The sequence below is a fragment of the Pseudophryne corroboree genome, chromosome 4, assembly GCF_028390025.1.
Source record: "Pseudophryne corroboree isolate aPseCor3 chromosome 4, aPseCor3.hap2, whole genome shotgun sequence".
Lineage (NCBI taxonomy): Eukaryota > Metazoa > Chordata > Amphibia > Anura > Myobatrachidae > Pseudophryne > Pseudophryne corroboree.
Window position 1 is genome coordinate 81,919,514 of NC_086447.1, and position 25,284 is coordinate 81,944,797.

The 25,284-nt window shown below is 47.6% G+C and overlaps 1 protein-coding gene across 3 annotated transcripts in view; it reads left to right on the top strand.

The window, feature by feature from the left end:
• MMUT (methylmalonyl-CoA mutase) overlaps positions 1-25,284 on the top strand; it is a 136,268-nt gene that overhangs the window by 24,632 nt on the left and 86,352 nt on the right. For all 3 annotated transcript variants that reach the window (XM_063915205.1, XM_063915204.1, XM_063915203.1), the window contains exons 5-7: positions 5,138-5,309; positions 7,135-7,383; positions 8,047-8,158. In XM_063915205.1, coding sequence (XP_063771275.1) covers positions 5,138-5,309; positions 7,135-7,383; positions 8,047-8,158 — 533 coding nt within the window. The remainder of the gene's footprint in view (positions 1-5,137; positions 5,310-7,134; positions 7,384-8,046; positions 8,159-25,284) is intronic.

The following is a 25,284-nucleotide window of genomic DNA, read 5'->3' on the forward strand; positions in this document are numbered from 1 at the left end:
ACTCTTCAGTCAGGTCTGGGTGCACTCGGGCCTGGATCCTTGGATAGTAGACATAGTAACCCAAGGGTACAAGTTAGAGTTTCAAGACGTGCCCCCTCACCGATTTTTCAAATCGGCCTTGGCAGCTTCTCTTCCAGAAAGGGAGATAGTAAGCGCTGCGATACTAAAGTTGTGTCAAAATCAAGTGATTGTCACGGTACCCCCGTCTCAACGGGGGAAGGTTTTTATTCGAGCCTGTTCGTGGTCCCGAAGCCGGATGGCTCAGTCAGACCGATTCTAAACCTAAAATCCCTCAATTTCTTTCTGAAAAAATTCAAGTTCAAGATGGAGTCTCTACGAGCAGTGATCTCCAGTCTGGAGGAGGGGGATTTTATGGTGTCGGTCGACATAAAAGATGCCTACTTACATGTCCCCATATATCCTCCACATCAGGCTTACCTGAGATTTGCTGTGGAGGATTGTCATTACCAATTTCAGACGTTGCCGTTTGGTCTGTCCACGGCTCCGAGGATTTTCACCAAAGTAATGGCGGAAATGATGGTGCTCCTGCGCAAGCAGGGAATCACAATTATCCCGTACTTGGATGATCTCCTCATAAAGGCGAGGTCCAAGGAGCAATTGTTGAAGAATGTTGCTCTTTCACTGACTATTCTGCAACAACACGGTTGGCTCCTAAATTTGCCAAAATCACAGTTGGATCCAACGACACGGCTGTCGTTCCTGGGTATGATTCTGTATACAGAATTGCAGAGAGTTTTTCTTCCAGTGGAAAAAGCTCTGGAAATACAGAACATGGTAAAACAGATTCTGAAACCGGCAAAGGTGTCAGTTCTTCACTGCACTCGGTTGCTGGGGAAGATGGTGGCGGCCTACAAGGCCATTCCGTATGGCAGGTTCCATGCCAGGGTGTTTCAATGGAACCTGCTGGACCAGTGGTCCGGGTCTCACCTGGACATGCACCGGAAAATAATTCTATCTCCCAGGACCAGAATTTCCTTTCTGTGGTAGCTGCACAGTTCTCACCTTCTGGAGGGACGCAAGTTTGGGATTCAGGATTGGATCCTGGTGACCACGGATGCAAGCCTCCGAGGCTGGGGAGCAGTCACACAGGGAAGAAACTTTCAGGGAAAGTGGTCAAGCCAGGAAGCTTGTCTACAGATAAACACTCTGGAATTAAGAGCCATCCACAACGGCATACTGCAAGCAGAACATCATCTTCGAGGTCTGCCGGTCTTGATTCAGTCAGACAACGTCACAGCAGTGGCGTACATAAACAGCCAAGGCGGAACAAAGAGCAGAGCGGCGATGGCCGAGGCCACAAAGATTCTTCGCTGGGCGGAAAGACATGCCTGTGCTCTGGCAGCGGTCTTCATTCCAGGAGTGTACAACTGGGAAGAAGACTTCCTCAGCAGACACGATCTCCATCCAGGAGGGTGGGGTCTTCATCAAGAGGTCTTTGCAGAAGTGACAAGTCGTTGGGGAGTTCCTCAAGTGGACATGATGGCGTCCCGCCTCAACAAGAAACTTCAGAGATATTGTTCCAGGTCAAGGGACCCTCAGGCGATAGAGGTGGACGCCCTAGTGACACCGTGGATGTTTCAGTCGGTCTATGTGTTCCCTCCAATTCTACTCATTCCAAAGGTGATAAAAATTATAAGAAGAACAGGGGTTCGGGCGATCCTCATTGTTCCAGATTGGCCAAAAAGGGCCTGGTATCCAGATCTTCAGGAGTTGCTCATAGAAGATCCCTGGCCTCTTCCTCTTCTGGAGGACCGGTTACAACAGGGGCCGTGCGTGTATCAGGACTTACCGCGGCTGCGTTTGACGGCGTGGCGGTTGAACGCCAAATCCTAGCCCGAAAGGGTATTCCCAGTGAAGTCATTCCTACACTTCTTCAGGCTAGAAAAGAAGTAATGGCAAAGCATTACCACCGTATTTGGAGAAAATATGTGTCTTGGTGTGAATCCAAGAAGGCTCCTATGGAAGAATTTCACCTGGGGCGTTTGCTCCATTTCCTACAAGCAGGTGTGGATGCGGGCCTAAAGTTAGGCTCTATTAAAGTACAGATTTCGGCCTTGTCGATCTTTTTTCAAAAAGAATTGGCCTCCCTTCCAGAAGTTCAGACCTTCGTAAAAGGCGTGCTGCACATCCAACCTCCCTTTGTGCCCCCAGTGGCACCATGGGACCTTAATGTGGTGTTGCAATTCTTGCAATCACATTGGTTTGAACCTTTGCGCAAGGTTGAGTTAAAATTCCTTACTTGGAAAGTGGTCATGTTGTTGGCCTTGGCGTCTGCAAGGCGAGTGTCTGAGTTGGCGGCTTTGTCTCACAAAAGCCCCTATTTGATTATCCATGCTGATAGTGCGGAGTTGAGACCTCGTCAGCAATTTCTGCCAAAAGTGGTTTCATCATTTCATGTTAACCAGCCAGTTGTGGTGCCAGTGGCTACTGACGCCTTGGCGAAGTCAAAGTCTCTATATGTGGTCAGAGCTTTGAAGATCTATGTCTCCAGAACGGCGCAGATTAGGAAAACAGAGGCTCTGTTTGTCCTGTGGGCTCCCAAAAAGATTGGGGCTCCTGCTTCTAAGCAGACTATTGCCCGCTGGATTTGTAATACGATTCAGCAGGCTCATTCTACGGCAGGATTGCCATTACTGAAATCGGTGAAAGCCCATTCTACCAGAAAGGTGGGCTCATCCTGGGCGGCTGCCCGGGGAGTCTCGGCGTTACAACCTTTCCGAGCTGCTACTTGGTCGGGATCAAACACCTTTGTGAAGTTTTACAAGTTTGATACCCTAGCTGAGGAGGACCTCTTGTTTGGTCAATCGGTGCTGCAGAGTCATCCGCACTCTCCCGCCCGTTCTAGAGCTTTGGTATAAACCCCATGGTTCTTGAAGCATCCCCAGCATCCTCTAGGACGTATGAGAAAATAGAATTTTAATACCTACCGGTAAATACTTTTCTCTTAGTCCGTAGAGGATGCTGGGCGCCCGTCCCAGTGCGGGCTGTACCTGCAGTTTCGTTATAATTACGCTCATGTTGCGTTGAGTTCAGTCAATCTGTGACTATTGTTGGTCATGCCGTTGCATGCGTTGCTGTTGACTGCCATGTTGTACGGTGTGTTAGTGGTGTGTACTTGTGCACATGGTGTGTGCAGACCCTTGAAAATATATGCTGCTGTATATGTTACATCTCTCAGGTAATTGTGAATAACCCTCACTGTGGACCTAACTCAGACCTGATCGTAGCAGAAAATTTGTTAGCAGATGGGCAAAACCATGTGCACTGCAGGTGTGGCAGATATAACATGTGCAGAGAGAGTTAGATTTGGGTGGGTTATTTTGTTTCTGTGCAGGGTAAATACTGGCTGCTTTATTTTTACACTGCAATTTATATTTCAGTTTGAACACACCCCACCCAAATCTAACTCTCTCTGCAAATGTTACATCTGCCCCCCTGCAGTGCACATGGTTTTGCCCAACTGCTAACAAATTTGCTGCTATGATCATGTCTGAATTAGGCCCTGTGTTTGGAGCTCTGAGTGCATTTTACCTCTACCTGGCTTCCACTTTGTTCATAGGCTTGCCTCTATCACAGTAGATCTCCAACAATTGCCGTTGGGAAGCTGCTTCAATCCGCAGCTGGCAAGGGACCAAATGGGCAGTGGTGATGTCAGTATCCACTGGGTGACCCTCAGAGTCTCCCGCAGGAGAGTGTGGGACCAGTGAGACATAGAGAGAGAGAGAATGTGGACGAAGATGAAGTACCAGCCAATCCGCTCCTGTCATTTTTCGAATACAGCCTGTAACATGGCAGTTATGAGCTGATTGGCTGATGCTTTATCTCTGCCCACCGCTTAGTACATAGGGTGCCTTGAAGACAAAGGGGTCTAACAGTCCAGCTGTTAGGTATATCCCTGCCTATGCACAGATGGTATAATCAAATTGACTAAGTTACTACCTGAGTCAATTCTGGACTGTTGGGGTTCCTTAAGGATTGCATTTGGGAACCACTGCCATAGGATCTTCTAGGGTAGGTAATCCACACACATATGTATCACTTTATCGTTGTCCAAGTTTAATGCGGATGGTGCTCCTTGTGGTATAACCTGTATTAGACTATTTTAACGCAATGAAACATACTCTGTTCTGATCCATGTAAAGAAAATATTCTGATAAAACTGTTAATGTTTTATACTGTATTTAATCTCTTTATTTAGCAAAGTGGTAGACAAGCTGAAGACAGAAAGATATACATGTTCTATATTTTAATATGTTGGTTCCAACTTCATAATTGTGTCCAAAGTAATAAATACTGGTTAGTACAGATGTCCGCTGGTCTGCACCTTCGGCCGCTTGCAGCGGATCTGAGAAGCCTCCTTACAGAAGGCGACACCTAAAGCGTTTGCAGAACTTCTCCGAGCCGCTGCGCCTGCATGACTTGTGTCCACCTATGAATCAAATCCCTTGTATAGTGGCATATGAAGTGTGTAAAATCCATGCATAACGGCTCTGACAAATTACACTACCTCTTTATGTTATGTATGGAAAACAGATTTGACCTTGTGATGATAGCACTAATCCACAATCAGGGGTTTTCAGAATTGGAGATGTTGTCCGTAGCAAACAATCAGAGTCTACCTATTATCTTCTAGTAGATGCTAGTTATATGATGAGTAGAATCTGGTTGCTATGGGCAATTTCTCTGCTTCTAAAAACTCAGTTTATTAAATATGACCCTTGGTGAGCATATGCAGCTAGACTAGGTCACGGACAATGCAAATTATGCAAGAAGTAATGTACAATCCTACACACTCGCGTCAGTGCAGTCATAACGATTAGACTCATAGAGGCATATTAGGCTGATTCCAATGCAAGTGGATTACAGTGTGTATTGTAATACTGCTCAGCAACACTAGAGGGCACTGAAAGGACTATTCATAAACCCTGGTGCATCTTATTTAATGACAGCACTATTTTGCTACAAACCTTATTTATTTTGAACTCACAGTTGTTCCATTGAGATGTCATTGCTTTACATCATTTATTGTACACAGAACCCTGAGGAGGGGGACTCAGGAGGGATGTGATACAAGCTGTAATCATCATTCATAGATTCTTGCTCCCTCCCCCTTTAGGTTGTCATTCTTTTGGGGAATCGGGATGAATTTTTACATGGAAATAGCCAAAATGAGAGCCGGCAGGCGGCTGTGGGCACACCTGATAGAGAAGAATTTCCAGCCCAAGGACCAGAAGTCGCTGTTGCTTCGCGCACATTGCCAGACCTCCGGCTGGTCTCTTACTGAGCAGGTGAGGGCACGCTGTATGACGCTGGGCTATTCTCCACCAGGCATGGTCACGCCATAGTACATGTACATCAGGGGTGTGTGTGAGTATTGTCACATTGGTTTTTCAGTAAATATTCAGCAATATGTACTCTATAAAAAATATATATGTATTTGTGTATCTGCGAGTTGCAAACACATGCATATTAGATTGTCTGTGCACAATTTATATGGCATACTGTACAGTGCCGTAGCACGGCGGAAAATCGACGTGCCACACTGAGAGGGTGGGGCCACTGGAACCAGGAAGCAGTGCCTGGTGTTACAGGCTGCATGGTGCAGGCCCAGAGCTTTTCAGGCACCTGCAAGCTGAATGTAGGTGCCATGGGGCAGCAGAGGTATCACTCCTAGACCCTGCACCCTAGGCAGCGGCACTTTTCTCACACACCTAGTTACAGCAGTAGTTATTCTGGCAAATTCCGTTTGCACAGCTACGATTAGTTACTCAGACATTCGGGGGGGACGGCCAGCACAAGGCTAGTCCGCCCCGCATGTCAGGCCCTACCCCCCTGCACAGGTACAAAAGCATCGCCTCCTGCGCGCTGGCAGGGAGCTAATCGTTGCTTCCTGGGTCGCAGTAGCTGCGTGTGATATCACCCAGCCACCGCGGCCCACCCACTGCTTGGTCCAGGGACGCCTGCTTTGCCCGGACCGCGCCCCTAAAACGGTGGCTCAACGCCACTGGCCCGCCCCCTCCCGTCAGCGACCGCCTGTGCCTGTTAATCATGCACAGACGATCGCTGGGCTTAGATGGCCTCTAGTTGTCTGGCATACGCCGGTGCATGCACAGTTCGGACCTGATCAGCTGCTCTGCGAAAACGCACAGCAGCGATCAGATCTGAATTAGGCCCTGAATGTTAACCAAACTATACTGAAGATCAATTCGGACATGTGACTAATGCTACATACGGATGTGACTCACGTTACATTTCTATCCCCCAGTCACAGGGCTCTGATACAAATGACAGAAACCTGTAGACTCACGTGAATTAATCAATGAAGGCCTGATTATCTTCCTGATTAACTGATGTTCTTGATCTCACTGGGGTAACTCTTTCCATCATATTCAACATAGAACCTGTCCCCAGCGCTAACTACATCATCTGATATTTTAGCAGCATTTATATACTAAATTGTTAGCGGTAATGTGAAATGACATTTTCACGTATTGTGTCCTATATTTCATGGAATGACCCTGAGAGATTTAGATGTGAGAGGAATGTGTCCAAACTCCTAAATTGCAGTGTTAAAATAAAGCTGTGGGCTACATGTAGAAGAAAGCCAGTATTTACCCTGCATGCGAAAACAATGTACTGTACAGTATGTATTTGCCCCCCTTGCGTTGCAGCGTGATGTACCCAAGTGTACAGTTATTTACTCTTTCTTACTTTGGGACAGATGTATTAAGCCTGGAGAAGTGATAACGCAGTGATAAGTGGAAGGTGATAACGCACCAGCCAATCAGATCCTAACTGTCATTTTTCAAATTCATAATGATTGGCTGGTGCGTTATCACCTTACGCTTGTTACTGCTTTATTACTTCTCCAGGTTTAATACATCTGCCCCTTTATTCCTAACGCAGAATGAGGCCCGTTGTTCTCTGTTTTATAAAGGAGCACTAATCATAAACCAGACAGAATAAATGAGATCTAACGCTGGCTCCTATGTCATGGGTGTGGCGAGTATAGTATGGGGGTGGGGGGGATTTTGGGTAACTTTGACATTTAATGAAAGAACAAAATGAAACTTCTGTTTTCCTGATCACAAACAATTCGCTGTCCCCTCCCAGGACCCCTACAACAACGTGGTCCGCACAGTGATTGAAGGCATGGCCGCTGTGTTTGGAGGCACGCAGTCATTACACACCAACTCATTTGACGAAGCTTTAGGGCTGCCCACTGTTAAGAGTGCCCGCATAGCCCGGAACACCCAGATTATAATCCAAGAGGAGTCTGGGATACCCAAAGTGGCGGACCCCTGGGGCGGATCCTACATGATGGAGTGCCTCACCGAGGACGTCTACCAAGCTGCTCTGAAGGTGACCTCTACGTCTCTTGATGTCTCATTCTATTAATATTTAGATTTTTTGGGGGGGAGGGCTAGGGCTATCTAACCTGGGAAGGACAATGTTTTATGTATGGGTTGTGATGCAATACATGGGAGTCACTTTGTTTAATCCCAGAAATTGTGATGACTGGCTGTAATGCAATCTGGCGTTTGATTGGCTGGTAGAGGTTGCAGTAACGCACGGACACATGTGTGAGCTGACAAATGTGCATGCTACACTCACACATATCTCGCTCTCTATGATTCTATAACATTGGCTGAGACAAAGCTGTAGGAAGCATTGTTTTAACATAATGAGGTTTATGCTGTTGGTGTTTATGTTTATTATACATTTCTGTAGCACAGGGAGCAGTTGGGTTATGGGGAAGATTTATTAAGCCTGGTGAAGTGATAAAGTGGATGGTGATACCGCACCAGCCAGTCAGCTCCTGTCATTTTTCAAACCCAGCCTGTAACATGGAAGTTAGGATCTGATTGGCTGGTGCTTTATCACCTTCCACTTTATCACTTCACCAGGCTTAATAAATCTGCCCCACTGTCCTTTAGCTGGTTCTCTTACTGTATATGTGCTAACATCTGTTGTCTCCTCTCCTTGATACATTGGGACCTTCCTTACCACCCTTCTGCTGAGCAGCTGATTAATGAGGTGGAAGATTTGGGAGGGATGGCCAAGGCGGTGACTGAGGGTATCCCCAAGCTTCGGATCGAGGAGTGCGCAGCCAGGAGACAGGCCAGGATTGATTCAGGTGAGCAGAGACACAGATCCTTATTTGTATCCAGAGTGAGTAAGGGGATTGTAACCTTGTGGTACTAGAAACTGGGAATGTGTTTGCAAGGCATGACAGTAACTTTGAATGCTGTGTTTTGCTATAAATAGCATTGCCATTTTAGATTTCCTGCTTTAATACGCAGAGAAACCCGGCTTTTGAAAGCCGCAACTTGATAAATTGACACCATAGAGTTCCTGCTGTGCAAACTGTGATCTTCTCCATCGCACCCTCATTGAAGACATACGTGTCCCTTGTCCCTAAACCACAACCTCAAACTGTGGTTTTGTTATAAGATTATCACACAGTTAGAAGGATTCAGAGGGCTCCGGAACTATGAGGAAGAGAATACAAACAGCGGAAACTGTACATTCAGACTTCTTAACAACGTCTCCTACAATAGGTAAAGTTGTTTTGCAAGAATATATTTTTTTTTTCTATACAATGCTGAAAATGATTTTAAAATCATTCAAAATGTATAGAAGTATTGAGAAGTCTTCACTGAAAAGTTATTTTATATACACTAGAAAAAAAAAGAAAAGATTATCCTTTGTTGGGGCACCACTACTTATTGGGGTTCAAAATGCTGTAAGTCAGTGAATTTTACGACAATGGACAGGTTACGGAGTAACTAGAGGGTCTCTCTGGATCATCGAAACATAGGGCAAGCGGTTTGCTGCATCCTCTGCATTAATTATCTTTTAATTATTGGGTATTCTTAATGACCCTTTATTGTACAGTACTTTTATTTCTCACAGTATTTTGATCAGTACTCTAGTAGTGCTGCCTTTGGCAACTATATGAATGATGTATGAACAGAGGAAGAGGAAAGCCGTTGTAGTTTTGTAGTGCACAAATATAAAAACAAAGTTTTATTAATATTCTTTTGGACTGTTTATGAACAGGTGTGGTTCATAGGGTCGACCACACTTAGATCGACAGTGTTTAGGCCGACCACGATTGGTCGACACCTAAAATAGGTCAACACAAGCATTAGGTCGACATGAGCAAGGTCGACAGGACAAAAGGTCGACATGCTTTTTTTATTTTATTTTTTAACAAAATTGGTGTCGTTTTCTTCGCGGAGTGACTGGGAACCCCAATTAGTGCACCATGGCTCGCGAGCTTTGGGCAAGGTGCCTTGCTCCGCTACCGCTGCGTTCGGCACAGGTTACCGTTCCCAATTGTAGTCCACGTGTATCGTAAAGTATGAAAAAGTTAAATAAAACAAATTAAAATAATTGGGGAAAACTCATGTCGACCTTTTGTCATGTCTTGTCCCTTGTCACAAATAGTAGACACAGATACCGACACAGAGTCTGACTCCAGTGTCGACTACGATGAAGCTAGATTGCACCCTAGGGTGACAAAAAGTATTCAATGTATGATAATTGCAATAAAGGATGTTTTGCATATCACTGATGAACCCTCTGTTCCCGACACGAGGGTACACATGTTTAAGGGGAAGAAGCAGGTAGTAACCTTTCCCCCATCTCATGAACTTAACGAGTTATTTGAGATGGCTTGGGAAACTTCAGATAAGAGACTGCAGATTCCCAAAAGGTTTCTTATGGCGTACCCTTTCCCTACGCAGGACAGGGTACGTTGGGAATCCTCTCCCAGAGTGGACAAGGCTTTAACACGCCTGTCCAAAAAGGTGGCGCTGCCGTCTCCAGACACGGCGGCCCTCAAGGATCCTGCAGACCGCAGGCAGGAGACTACTTTAAAGTCTATTTACACACATACTGGTGCTTTGCTCAGACCGGCAATTGCGTCGGCATGGCTATGTAGCGCAGTTGCAGCTTGGACAGACACCTTGTCAGCTGACCTTGATACCCTAGATACGGATACCGTTTTATCAACTTTAGTCCATATTAAGGACGCTGTCTTATATATGAGAGACGCTCAAAGAGACATTGGATTGCTGGGTTCCAGAGCCAATGCCATGGCTATTTCTGCGAGACGAGCCTTATGGACCCGCCAATGGACGGGTGATGCGGACTCAAAAAAGCATATGGAGGTTTTACCTTACAAGGGTGAAGTGTTGTTTGGGGAGGGGCTCGCGGACCTGGTTTCCACAGCTACAGCGGGTAAATCTACCTTTTTACCTTTTGTTCCCCAACACAAAAAGAAAACTCCACAGTATCAGATGCAGTCCTTTCGGTCGCAAAAGTCCAGAAGAGGTCGGGGCTCCTCCTTCCTTGCCAGAGGTAAGGGTAGAGGAAAAAGAACACCTGCTTCGGCTGGTTCCCAGGAGCAGAAGTCCTCCCCGGCTTCTACTAAATCCACCGCATGACGCTGGGGCTCCCCTACGGGAGTCCGCACCGGTGGGGGCACGCCTTCGACTCTTCAGCCAGGTCTGGGTTCGGTCAGACGTGGATCCTTGGGTGATGGAAATTGTTTCCCAAGGCTACAGGCTGGAATTCGAAGAGGTGCCCCCGCGCCGATTTTTCAAGTCGGCCTTACCAGCTTCTCCTCCAGAGAGGGAAGTAGTGTTAACTGCAATTCAAATACTGTGTCAACAGCAAGTGATATTATTCGACCCTGTTTGTGGTCCCGAAGCCGGATGGTTCGGTCAGACCCATTTTAAATCTAAAATCCCTAAACCTGTACTTGAAACGATTTAAATTCAAGATAGAATCGCTCCGAGCTGTAATATCCAGCCTGGAAGGGGGGGATTTTATGGTGTCGCTAGACATAAAGGATGCTTACCTTCATGTTCCCATATATCACTCTCATCAGCAGTACCTGATATTCGCTGTAAAGGACTGTCATTACCAGTTTCAGACGTTGCCGTTTGGTCTTTCCACGGCCCCGAGGATTTTCACCAAGGTAATGGCGGAAATTATGGTGATCCTGTGCAGACAAGGAGTCACAATTATCCCATACTTGGACGATCTCCTGATAAAGGCGAGATCCAGAGATCAATTGCTGAGGAGCGTGTCGCTCTCACTGAGAGTGTTCCAACAGCACGGTTGGATTCTCAATCTGCCAAAGTCGCAATTGGTTCCAACGACTCGACTATCGTTCCTAGGCATGATACTGGACACGGAACGAAAGAAGGTTTTTCTCCCGTCGGAAAAAGACCAGGACCTCCAGAACATGGTCAGAGACCTGCAAAAGCCAAAAAGAGTGTCAGTTCATCAATGCACTCGAGTTCTGGGAAAAATGGTGGCCTCATACGAGGCCATTCCATTCGGCAGGTTTCATGCGAGGACGTTTCAGTGGGACCTTCTGGACAAGTGGTCCGGGTCCCATTTCCAAATACATCAGAAAATAACACTGTCCCCCAGGGCCAGGGTGTCTCTCCTCTGGTGGCTGCAAAGTGCTCACCTTCTAGAGGGTCGCAGGTTCGGCATTCAGGACTGGGTTCTGGTAACCACGGACGCGAGCCTCCGAGGATGGGGAGCAGTCACCCAAGGAAGAAATTTTCAAGGACTATGGTCAAGTCAGGAGTCTTGTCTGCACATCAACGTGCTGCAATTAAGGGCCATATACAACGGCCTTCAACAAGCGGAGAATCTTCTTCACAACCTACCGGTTCTGATTCAATCAGACAATGTCACAGCCGTGGCTCATGGAGTGGACAACTGGGAAGCAGACTTCCTCAGCAGGCACGATCTCCTTCCAGGAGAGTGGGGACTTCATCAAGAAGTTTTTGCAGAGATAACGGGTCTCTGGGAATTCCCCACATAGACATGAAGGCGTTACGCCTCAACAAGAAGCTTCGGAGGTATTGTGCCAGGTCCCGGGACCCTCAGGCAATAGCAGTAGACGCCCTGGTAACACCATGGGTGTTTCAGTCGGTCTATGTGTTTCCTCCTCTTCCTCTCATCGCAAAAGTTTTGAGGATCATAAGACAAAAAAGAGTACAGGCAATACTCATTGTTCCAGACTGGCCTCGAAGGGCCTAGCACTCAGATCTTCAGGAAATGCTCACAGAAGATCCTTGGCCTCTTCCTCTCAGAGAGGACCTGTTGCAGCAGGGGCCCTGCGGGTTCCAAGACTTACCGCGGTTACGTTTGACAGCATGGCGGTTGAACGCCGGATCCTAGCTGGGAAGGGTATTCCGGAGGAAGTCATACCTACTCTAATAAAGGCTAGGAAGGAGGTGACGGCGAAACATTATCACCGTATCTGGAGGAAGTATGTCTCTTGGTGTGTAACAAAGAATGCTTCTACGGAAGATTTTCATCTGGGCCGTTTTCTCCACTTCCTACAGACAGGAGTGGATATGGGCCTGAAGTTAGGCTCCATTAAGGTACAGATTTCGGCCCTATCTATCTTCTTTCAGAAGGAATTGGCTTCTCTCCCAGAAGTCCAAACTTTTGTAAAGGGAGTGCTGCACATCCAGCCTCCTTTTGTGGCCCCAGTGGCACCATGGGACTTTGAACGTGGTGTTACAGTTCCTTAAATCACACTGGTTTGAACCTCTTCAAACTGTTGAATTAAAATTTCTCACTTGGAAGGTGGTCATGTTATTGGCCTTGGCATCTGCAAGGCGGGTGTCCGAGTTGGCGGCCTTGTCTCACAAGAGCACCTATTTGATTTTCCATGTTGGATAGAGCAGAATTGAGGACTCGTCCTCAGTTTTTGCCTAAAGTGGTGTCTTCATTTCATATGAACCAACCTATCGTGGTGCCTGTAGCTACGAGTGACTTGGAGGACTCCAAGTCCCTGGATGTAGTCAGGGCCTTAATGATTTATGTGGCCAGGACGGCTAGGGTTAGGAAAACAGAAGCACTGTTTGTCCTGTATGCAGCCAACAAGATTGGCGCGCCTGCTTCGAAGCAGACTTTTGCTCGCTGGATCTGTAACACGATTCAGCAGGCTTATTCTACGGCTGGATTGCCGTTACCAAATTCGGTAAAGGCCCATTCCACTAGGAAGGTGCGCTCTTCTTGGGCGGCTGCCCGAGGGGTCTCGGCTTTACAGTTGTGCCGAGCAGCTACTTGGTCGGGTTCAAACACTTTTGCTAAATTCTACAAGTTTGATACCCTGGCTGATGAGGACCTCGCGTTTGCTCAATCGGTGCTACAGAGTCATCCGCACTCTCCCGCCCGGTTTGGAGCTTTGGTATAAACCCCATGTTCCTTACGGAGTCCCCAGCATCCTCTAGGACGTGAGAGAAAATAAGATTTTAAACCTACCGGTAAATCTTTTTCTCCTAGTCCGCAGAGGATGCTGGGCGCCCGTCCCAGTGCGGACTTACTCTGCAACACTTGTATATAGTTGTTGCTTACATAAGGGTTATGTTACAGTTAAGATCGGTCTTTGACTGATGCTGTTTTCTCTTTCATCCACTAGGGGACACTGGAGTTCCTTAGACATTAGGGGTGTGAAGCTTGCAAACCGGAGGTGTGGCACAACCTAAAATCAGTATTGCCTGCACAGCCGGCTCCTCCCCCTTCACATCCCTCCTCCCTCAGTTTTGAAAATTGTGCTAGGAGGTAGCACATGGAGCTTTGAGCTCCTGACTAAAAAAAAATTTTTCCCTTGATTATGGGCTGCGTCACCCTAATGAAAAGGGAGACAAAAGCCACGGACTTGTGAGAGACAAAGATCCCTATTGAAGGGACCTGCATCTCTCGACAGGGAGAATCAGAAAACTGTTTAATAATGGATGCGGCTCCCTATGAAAAGGGAGACAAAGCCAGCGATATTTCAGGAGACAAAGATCCCTTTTGCAGGGACCTGCATCTCCCGACAGGAGATCCTCATCAAGAAACAGTGAGTACGGGTGGTTTGAGGGCCCTAGTTTAGTTGGTAGCATAGGTCCCCCACCCGTGTAAAAGCAAGAGAAAAGAAACTTATTTTTATTTTTATATTTTGACTAGTTTAGCCTCCCCTGTCAGGCATGCACTAAATCCGTTCCGAGATCTGAAGCCCCGCTTTGTGTCCGCTCATAAAGCGCCGCTGTGGGGACCGAGTAATGGTGGAGCCACGGTGCGCGCGCGCTGGCGGGGTGAGACTGCCGCTATGGTACGCGCGGCTGAGGTAATACCTCAGTCGCGGGGGGGTGACCTCTAGCTAGCGGGTTGCTTCTGTCGGACGCGCCGTGGTGGGACGGGTGATACAGCCCCGGTGCGCGCGCTGACGGACTCGGACGCATCGGAGCAGCGCAGGTATGGAGACTCCTCAGCGCGGGGGAAAGGTAACCCAGCACTGTAGTCCGGCGCGCTCCTCCTGTCTGTGGAAAAAATATAGAGATACGGCCACACAGATTAGTTTAGGGCATAAACTAATGAAGTGACTAAAAAGTTTCAGTGGCGACCATTTTAATTTTTCAGATGGGCGCCAATATGAGGGGCAGGGATTAACTCTCCCCCTCTTGGAGTTTATTATATAGGATGACAGGATATTGTTTTGTAGCATAGAGAAGTTAACTGCTCCCCCTGCTGGTGAAACTTTAGATATGCTGTGAGGATCTCCTGAAGAATAATTCTGATTTTTATATTTTCAAAGGACTTCTATACAAAGATCCTGAAGAAAATACTTGGAAGCACGTGGACGACCCTAGATCGTGGCTGATGGACGTTGGGGTCTGTGAGGTTTGCTAACCGGCTGGTGTTGAAAAGAAATGTATTTATTTTTATTTTTTTTTAGTTTTTGTCTTCCTTTTCTATGTAAAGAAGGGAAGTGTTTTTTTCAACCGGGTCCACTCCCTTCACTTCCGTCGCTTGTTACAGTCTTTCTCTTCCTACTTTAAAGGGTGAAAGCGCTGCGTTATACCCCGGCAAGGGGTTCAAACATGTCTAAAGCATGTAACAAGAAGAGCACGCGGATTGGCAGCTCTGGGGTGTGCGACTCCTGCTTGGACAAGGACGCACCACCTGGGAGCAGTGCTCGGTCTAGGTCAGAAATGGCGGAATCTCGCAAGCAATCGGAATGGGCTGCGGGATTCTCAAAGACGATGGAAGAATTTCTCATTAGGTTAACGCCGCCCGCACAAGCAGACAAGAATGTGCGCAAGGCAGTTAAAAGACCTCTTCCAGTTGTATCAGAGGAGGAGGGTCTTCATATGGATACGGAGGAAGGTGAGTTAATTGAATCTACTCTAGATGCCGATTCTCAGGAAGAGGACACGGCGATCTCAGGCCTTGATTCATTAATTGACAAGGTGAAAGAGATCCTGAACTTTAAGGAAAAAGAGGTTAAGGAGCCGGAGGAATTTGAGTTGTTCAAATCCCAAAAGCCGCGTTCAGCAGTTTTTCCCATTCCTAAATCTCTCCAAGCTCAAATGGAAGCTTGGAAACAACCTGATAAGCGTTTTCAATTTCCGAAACGGTTTCAGGTAACGTACCCTTTACCTAAGGGTGTTATGGATAAATGGGAAACTCCGCCGGTAGTGGATGCCTCCTTAGGAAGGTTGTCCAAAAAAGACAATCTTACCGATTCCTAATGTAACGACTTTAAAGGATGCTTCAGACCATAAGGTTGACACCGCTTTAAAGTCAATTTTTGTGGCAGCAGGTACGGCACAGAGACCTACACTCATCTGTGCTTGGGTTACCAAGGTCATGGGAGCATGGGCTAGCCGTATTGTTCAGGCTATTGAGGAGGAAAATAGCTTGGAAGAGATTACACAACTGGCTGAACACATTCGAGAATCTGCTTCATACTTGTGTCAGGCCTCAAAGGATACTAGCACATTGTGCATCTCCTCATCGGCCATATCAGCTAGATGGATTTTATGGCTCAGAGAATGGCAAGGCGACTCTGACACCAAGAAGGCGGTAGAATCCATCCCCTTTGGGGGTGAGATGCTTTTCGGTCCAGAATTGGACAAGTGGATTTCGCAGGCTACAGCAGGGAAGTCCACTTTTTGTTTTGCCTACTCATTATACGAGAGCCACTTCTCAGGCTAGGAGAGGTTATTCGGGACTGGTGTTTACTTCATTTAGATCGCAGTCTTTTCGAGGCCGAGGAAGACAAGCAGCAACCAGAAAGCAGGATAAACCTGCTGACAATACCGTGGCATGCCGGTCTCCCAGCTCACCTGGGGTCTCCCCTGGTGGGCGCACGTCTAGAAGGTTTTCAGGACATATGGGCCAAAACCTCCGGGAACTTTGAATAAACAACTTAATCTCACAGGAGTACAAGATGGATTTTCAAGAGAGACCTCACAGTCAGTTTTTTACAACGGGTTTGCCTCTCTGCCCTCAGAAGGCAAAAGCATTGCTGACGGCAATTCAAAGATTGCTACAGTCGGAGGTCATTATTCCAGTTCCCATCTCTCAAAGAGGAACGGGGTTCTATTCCAGTCTTTTTGTCGAGCTGAAACCAGACGGAACGGTCAGGCCGATACTCAATTTAAAGGTTTTAAACCATTTTCTAAGGGTTTACAAATTCAAAATGGAATCAATTCAGTCGGTCATTGCAGGTTTGGAACAAGGAGAGTTCATGGTGTCCATGGACATAAAGGATGCATACCTGCATATCCCTATTTGGTCTCCCCACCAGTCTTACCTAAGGTTTGCACTGGTGAGGGATCATTACCAATTCAGAGCTCTACCTTTCGGCCTATCATCAGCCCCGAGGATCTTCACGAAGGTCATGGCGGTCATGGTTGCAGGATTATGGCTATTAGGAGTCACAATAAATACCTTATCTAGAGATCTTCTGATCAAGGCCCCCTCTCAAGAGAAGCTGATAAAAGCTGCTCAGACATCTCTCCGATTTCTCATTCAACACGGGTGGATAGTGAATTTCCAGAAATCCAACCGCATTCCAACTCAACGGATTCAATTTCTGGGTCTCATCTTGAATACGGTGAGATTGAAAGTTTTTCTGCCAAAGTCCAAGATCCATCACTCACAGAAGTTAGTGGCCTTAGGTACTAAGGGCACCAACGGTTTCTCTACACCTCTGTGTGCAATTCTCGGAAAAATGGCGCAGCTCACCAGTACGGCAGACTTCATTCGCGACCATTCCAGATGAACCTAATTGCTCAGGGAGCAGGTTCGCACTGGCTTCTTCATCTGAGAATCCGACTGCAGCCGCAAGTACGAGTCTCCTTGATATGGTGGTTGTTACACAAGAATCTCGCAGCAGGGTAGAGATTCGTCATTTAGGATTGGAGGATCCTGACAACGGACGCCAGTCTCAGAGGTTGGGGAGCCGTCCTAGAGGACCGTTAGTTTCAGGGAAGGTGGACGTTACAGGAGAGCGGATTACCCGTAAAGATTCTCGAACTTAGAGCAGTTTACAATGCACTTCTCTTAGCCGAAGTCCTAGTCCTGGGTCATCACATATGGATACAGTCGGACAATGTCACTACGACTGCTTACATAAACCGTCAAGGGGGAACAAAGAGCAGGATGGCGTTAAAAGAAGCCACAAAGATCTTGTTGTGGGCGGAAAGGCGAAACGTCATCCTCTCAGCAGTGTTTATTCCAGGTGTGGAGAACTGGGAGGCAGATTATCTCAGTCGCCAGGACATGCATCCGGGAGAGTGGTGCCTGTATCCACGGATTTTCAACAGAGTGGTGAGTAGATGGGGTCTGCCTCAAGTCGACCTAATGGCGTCTCGACAGAACCACCAGCTGGCCAGATATGTGTCCAGGACAAGGGATTCGGCAGCAGAAGGAGTGGACGCATTAACACTTCCTTGGTGTTACAAGAAGGTTTACATCTTTCCACCGTTCCCACTCATACCCAGGGTTCTAAAGAGGTTGAAACGAGAACGAGTGTGGGCGATTTCTAATTGCACCAGATTGGCCACGCAGGAGTTGATACTCGGGTCTACAAGGATTGTTAGCGGACGACCCTTGGCGGTTACCTCAGAGAGAGGACCTGTTATCTCAAGGCCGTTTCACCACCCGTACCTAAACAGGCTGCGTTTAACGGCTTGCTATTGAAACCCGGATCTTAAGGAACAGAGGTATACCTAGAACGGCCATTCCTACGATGATTGCTGCTAGGAAGCAGGTCACCGCCATGCACTACTACAGGATTTGGAAGAAGTACATGGACTGGTGTCAAGAACATGAATGGAATTCGACGACCTTCCACTTATCCAGACTTTTACTTTTCCTTCAGGCCGGCCTAGACTTAGGTCTGCGCCTGGGATCCCTGAAGGTTCAAGTGTCGGCTCTTTCCATCCTTTTTCAACAGCGGTTGTCATCCTTGCCAGAGGTTCAGACCTTTTTACAGGGGGTTCTGAGGATATAGCCCCCTTTTCGTCCTCCCACTGCACCGTGGGATCTCAATTTGGTATTAGATTTTTTGAAATCGCCACTCTTTGAGCCGTTACCGAGAACAGACCTGAAACATCTCTCTTGGAAGGTAACGTTGTTGCTAGCCTTGGCTTCGGCTAGGCGGGTTTCTGAGTTAGGAGCCTTATCGTGTAAGAGTCCTTTTTTGATTTTTTTATGAGGATCGGGCGGAACTCTGTACAATAACGGATTTCCTTCCTAAAGTTGTTTCGAGGTTTCATGTAAACCAGCCGATTGGGGTCCCATCTTTCCAGTGTCTGACAGATGGGGATGTATCCTTGGATGTTGTCCGAGCGTTGCGGGTGTACGTACACATTACGTCGTCCTTTAGGAAGTCGGACCATTTATTTGTCCTGTATGATGGGCCAAAGAAGGGTTGGCCGGCTTCTAGGCAGTCTCTGTCTCGATGGATTAGACTTGCCATTCGGCAAGCTTATGTTTCCTGTGGTAAACAGGTTCCGGTACAGACGGGTGCTCATACTACCCGGTCGGTGGGTGCCTCCTGGGCGGCTGCCAGAGGTGTTTCCATGACTCAACAATGCAGAGCGGCGACGTGGTCCTCATCCCACACGTTCGCAAAATTTTACAAGGTTGATACCTTTGCGTCCGAGGATTCTAAGTTCGGACGTTTGGTTTTACAGGCAACAGACAGCACTCCCTCCCTGGGGGATAACTGTGGGACATCCCCTAATGTCTAAGGAACTCCAGTGTCCCCTAGTGGATGAAAGAGAAAAGAGGATTTTGGTACTTACCGATAAATCCATTTCTCTGAATCCTCTAGGGGACACTGGACGCCCGCCTCGGTGCTGTCAGCCTGCTGTGTTTGGGTTATTGTTCAAACAGTTCGTACAAACGGTGTTAGTTTTCGGTTTAAGAAGTTCTTGGATGCTGTTTGTTACGGTTGTACTGTTCGGTTCCTCGCCCGGTGCTGTAGTATCATGTCCTATTCTCTCAGTCCAATTTTCAAAACTGAGGGAGGAGGGATGTGAAGGGGGAGGAGCCGGCTGTGCAGGCAATACTGATTTTAGATTGTGCCACACCTCCGGTTTGCAAGCTTCACACCCCTAATGTCTAAGGAACTCCTGTGTCCCCTAGAGGATTCAGAGAAATGGATTTATCGGTAAGTACCAAAATCCTCTTTTTTGTTAATACTGTTAACTGGTTGCATAGTTCCAGGTTATATGGTGTGATTGGTGTGGGCTGGTATGAATCTTGCCCTTAGATTTACGAAGTCCTTTCCTCGTATTGTCCATCTCCTCTATGCACAGTTCTCTAACTGAGGTCTGGAGGAGGGGCATAGAGGGAGGAGCCAGTGCACACCCATACTAAAAGTTCTTTATAGTGCCCATGTCTCCTGCGGAGCCCGTCTGTACCCCATGGTCCAGATAAGTCTGTCTCCGAAAGCCAGGATTTCGCTCCTCTGGTGGCTACAACTACAACAGCCTTCTTCAAGCAGCACACCTTCTACAGGATCGGGCTGTTCAGGTGCAGTCGGACAGCGTGACCACAGTGGCCTACATAAACCGACAAGACGGAACGAAGAGCAGGGCTGCGATGTCAGAGGTGACCAGAATCCTCCTCTGGACAGAAAGGCACGCTGTAGCGATGTCAGCAATCTTCATTCCGGGAGTAGACAACTGGGAAGCGGACATCCTCAGCAGACACGATCTCCATCCAGGAGGTTGGGGCCTCCACCCAGAGGTGTTCGAGGGGGTAACCAGTTGGTGGGGGGCTCCTCACATAGACATGATGGCCTCCCGCCTCAACAAGAAGCAGCAGAGGTACTGTTCCAGGTCAAGGGACCCACAGGCAGTGGCGGTGGACGCACTAGTAACGCTGTGGGTGTTCACGTCAGTGTATGTATTCCCTCTACTTCCTCTAATTCCAAGGGTTCCACAACTTTTAAGAAGATCAAAAGTTCTGGCAATCCTCATTGCTCCAGACTGACCAAGGAGGGCTTCGTACGCGGATCTTCTGGATCTACTGCTGGAAGATCCAAGGCCCCTACCTCTTCGAGAGGATCTTCTACTGCAGGGGCCGTTCGCTTATCAAGACTTGCCACGGCTATGTTTGTCGGCATGGCGGTTGAGCGCCAGATCTTAGCTCGGAAGGGTATTCAGAGCGAGGTTATTCCTACCCTGATACAGGCTGGGAAGGGGGTAATGTCTAAACATTACCATCGAATTTGGAAAAGATGTGTGTCTTGGTGTGAATTCAAGAAATTTCCTGCAGTGGAGCTTCAACTTGGACGTTTTCTCCTTTTCATGCAAGCAGGTGTGGATATGGGCCTGAGATTGGCCTCCATCAAGATCCAGATCCCAGCTTTGTCCATTTTCTTCCAGAAACAATTGGCTGTCCTCTCTGAGGTTCAGACCTTTTTGAAAGGGGTTCTGCACATCCAAACTCCCTTTGTGGCGCCAACGGTACCATGGGATCTTGATGTGGTGTTGCAGTTCCTGCAGTCGGATTGGTTTGAACCTCTACAAGAGGCTGAAATCAAGTTTCTCACATGGAAGGCGGTAACTTTGTTGACCTTGGCTTCTGCTCAACGTGTGTCGGAATTGGGGGCTTTGTCCTGTAAAAGTCCCTATCTGGTCTTCCATGGGGATAGAGCGGAACTCAGGACTCGTCCACAGTTCCTTCCTAAGGTTGTGTCGGCCCTTCATATCAACCAACCTATTGTGGTGCCAGTGGCTACTGACTCCTCAATTGCTTCAAAGGCCTTGGATGTTGTGAAGACTTTGAAGTTTTATGTGAAGAGGACTGCTCGTCTCAGGAAATCTGACTCTCTGTTTGTCCTCTGTGATCCCAAGAAAATTGGGTGTCCTGCTTCTAAGCAGTCGATTTCTCGCTGGATCAGGTTCACCATCCAGCATGCCTGTTCTACGGCAGGATTGCTGTGTCCAAAATCGGTTAAGGCCCACTCTACTCGTAAAGTGGGTTCTTCCTGGGCAGCTGCCCGGGGTGTCTCGGCCTTACAGCTTTGCCGAGCAGCTACTTGGTCTGGTTCGAACACGTTTGCTAAGTTTTACAAGTTCGATACTTTGGCCTCTGATGACCTCAAGTTTGGTCAAGCAGTTCTGCAGGAGCCTGCGCACTCTCCCTCCCGTTCTGGGAGCTTTGGTACATCCCCATGGTACTAATATGGACCCCAGCATCCTGTAGGACGTAAGAGAAAATAGGATTTTAATTACCTACCGGTAAATCCTTTTTTCGTAGTCCGTAGAGGATGCTGGGCGCCCACCCAGCGCTTCTTTGTCCTGCAATGGTTATTTGGTTCAGTACTACCTGGTTCCTAGGTAATTTCTGTGTTCGTTCCTGTTTCAGTCCTGCTTCAGCTGTTGCTGAGTTCTCAGGCCTGTTGGCCGGATTTGCCTTGTTGTGTGAGCTGGTGTGAATCTCGCCACTATCTGTGTATTTCCTTCTCTCAAAGTATGTGGTCTCCTCGGACACAGTTTCTAGACTGAGTCTGGTAGGAGGGGCATAGAGGGAGGAGCCAGCCCACACTCTCAAACTCTTAAAGTGCTAGTGGACCTGTCTATACCCCATGGTCCTAATATGGACCCCAGCATTCTCTAAGGACTACGAGAAAAGGATTTACCGGTAGGTAATTAAAATCCTATTTTTACCCCTACAAGGGTTAGTAGCGAAGGGAGATTATAAAATTGTTGATGCTCTATAAATAAACAATAATAAAGAAAAGCACGAGATTTATGCCAGTGACGTTCTACTTTAAGCGAAGATGACACGTTCCTTTAGAGTGTCGTGGCTGACATCGAGGCTGACGCAGAGTGTGAAGAAGAGGTGGAGCTGCGTGACCAAGGGCTGTACCTGGTGCAAGAGATCAGTCCGAAATCAGACTGGGCTCTGCGTGCGCACACCCCAGCATAGCTCAAAGTTCCACTTCCAGGTTGGACACAATTACTCAACATTTATCATGTCTACATCGATGATATGTCAACCTGAAGAACTGTCGACCAACGGTCCCTAGGGGGTCTAGTGGTCTCTTACCTTGTCCAGTCGGCTGCAGCGGCTCCAGCATCTTCTTCCAGGTCTCGGCGGTGACCTGAGCAAGTGTCTGTCTCAGTAGCAGTCTACAACTAACCCTCCTAGCTGCACCTAACCATAACCATCTGCATCCTCCAACTATCGATATTTCACATTTCAGTTGTCAACATTGTGAACGTACCGACATTCTAAAGATGTTGACATGGTGCCTGTTGATAGTTTGGACCATATCTACATTCTAATGTAAAGATTAGGAATTTCTCCTACGTCCTAGAGGATGCTGGGGACTCCGTAAGGACCATGGGGTTTAGACGGGATCCGCAGGAGACATGGGCACACTATAAGACTTTGAATGGGTGTGAACTGGCTCCTCCTTCTATGCTCCTCCTCCAGACCTCAGTTAGACTCTGTGCCCAGGAGTGACTGGACACACACTAGGGGAGCTCTACGGAGTTTCTCTAAAGACTTTATTGTTAGATTTTTTATTTTCAGGGAGACCTGCTGGCTACAGGCTCCCTGCATCGTGGGACTGAGGGGAGAGAAGTCAGACCTACTTCTTCTTAGTTCAAGGGCTCTGCTTCCTAGGCTGCTGGACACCATTAGCTCCAGAGGGTTCGATCACTTGGTGCGCCTAGCTGCTTGTTCCCGGAGCCGCGCCGTCGCCCCCCTCACAGAAGCCAGTAGAAAGAAACCGGGTGAGTATTAGAAGAACAGAAGGCTTCAGACGGCAGAAGACTTCAGTAACGGAGGTAAGCGCAGCGGTAGCGCTGCGCTCCATGCTCCCACACACCAACGGCACTCACAGGGTGCAGGGTGCTGGGGGGGAGCGCTCTGGGCAGCAGTTACTGAGGGTCTCTTTTACACCTGCAAGAACGCATATTCGGCCCCGGGCACCGTGTACGATACCCCCGCCAGTATACAGCAGCGGTCGCGCTGCGCGCCATTGCTCCCACACACCAACGGGTTTACATGGGTGCAGGGCGCAGGGGGGGGCGCCCTGGACAGCAATATATATATTATTGGAGTAGGTATATAGTGCGTATACACTATATACGGTCCCCTGCCTGCATATAAAAACTATATTATAATGGGGCTGAAGAGCGTCGAAAAGGGGCGGGGCTTGGCCCTCACAACAGTGTTCAGCGCCATTTTCTCTCTGTCCCCGCCAAAAATGTGTTTACAGTGCAGACGAGGGGGGGCACAGTGTTTTTAGTGTTATATTGAGGGAAATATAGCACTATATTTTAGAAATGGGCATGTAATCATTGTTGTGCATATTCCTCTGTGTGTTCCCTGTCAGATATACCCACTATAGTCCACATGTGTCGACATGCGTGAGTGCTCTGTCACAAACAGCTATGGGGATCACTGTCGGCATCGCCGACGCCTGTTGGTACTTGATATAGTAGATGCAGAGTCAACAGGTCGGTAGTTGTATGCTTGTCAAAAGTAAACACTGTATGGGAGACACAGTAGTATATGGGTGACCCTGTCGGCACCAACTGTTATTACTGGGTGTAAATTAACATGCTGTAACTGCCTTATACCTGTATATATTTTTATATGTATATGTATGGTATGGTTCCATGGGCCTGTAGCTCGAGCACAGACATGGTAGTATGTATGGGGGAGTGTTATTAAAATTATTTATGTATACTTCCCTCGGACCCCTCAGGGTCGCAAGAATGTTATTTTGCCTGGTTACTACTCCCTGCTGTCGACTAATACTAGGTTTTCTGTCGACCATAAGGTTTCCTGTTAGATCCACAACTGGGGCATTCAGTACATGGTCATACACATTCAGAACACATTAATGTCACTAGGGACCCGTCGGTTCGGGACAATCCGCTTATATGTATGTTATATATAGGATATTTGTGTATTACGTTATGTATATTCATATTATGATTTATAATGAATGCTGAAGTAAAAGTATTCCTTCTCATGTGCTGGTCGCTCTGTTGATAAAGCTCTAGCGGGCAGATGTATTAACCTGGAGAAGGCATAAGAAAGTGATAAACCAGTGATATGTGCAAGGTGATAAAGGCACCAGCCAATCAACTCCAATATGTAAATGAACAGTTAGGATCTGATTGGCTGGTGCTTTTATCACCTTGCACATATCACTGGCTTTTCACTTCCTTATGCCCTCTCCAGGTTAATACATCTGCCCATAGGTCGGCTGTGATGAGTTGGTCTCAGATCCTCACATGGAGTCCGAAGGTTTATTCTTTTCACGCCGTGGATAGAATACTGTGAAAGTCAACTCCTGGTCGACACGGGGCCCTGTCACAAAGGATCGTACACAGGAAGCTATGTGATATTTTATTTCTATGCTTTGGAGTTATTTGCATTATATGCACATGGGGGACTGTTTATATTCGGAAAGGCATCCGATAGTATTACCCAAAAAAGAGAGGGGATGTTTCTTATGTTGATTCTTCTCTATAACATTGCGGCAGGCTACCGTGCGAACACAGGAGGTGTGGCCGGGGGAATGCTGAGGCTGACTCCGAGAGATATGCCTCTGTTCAGTCAGTCTCGGCGGATAGTACTGGTAAATCTAACTTCGTGAGTTAGACTCCTTCACAACGGTTGGTGACGCATTCTGTTGTGGGCTACAATCATTTTAACCGGTTCGAGTCTGTTCTTTTTTCCCTTTCGGTGCAGATAGTGGAAGGTAAAAAGGTAAGAGTTCTGCAGCCTTGTTAGGTTCGCAGAAGTGGATGTCGTTTTCTGTTTCTACCACATCCACCGCATGTCGCTGGGTCTATCTGGCTGGAGCCTACTCCAGTGGGAGCTCGTCTACTACTTTTCAATCAGTCCGGGAATGGACTAGGACCTGTGAGTTAAGTATAGAATACAAAGGGGGACATTCTG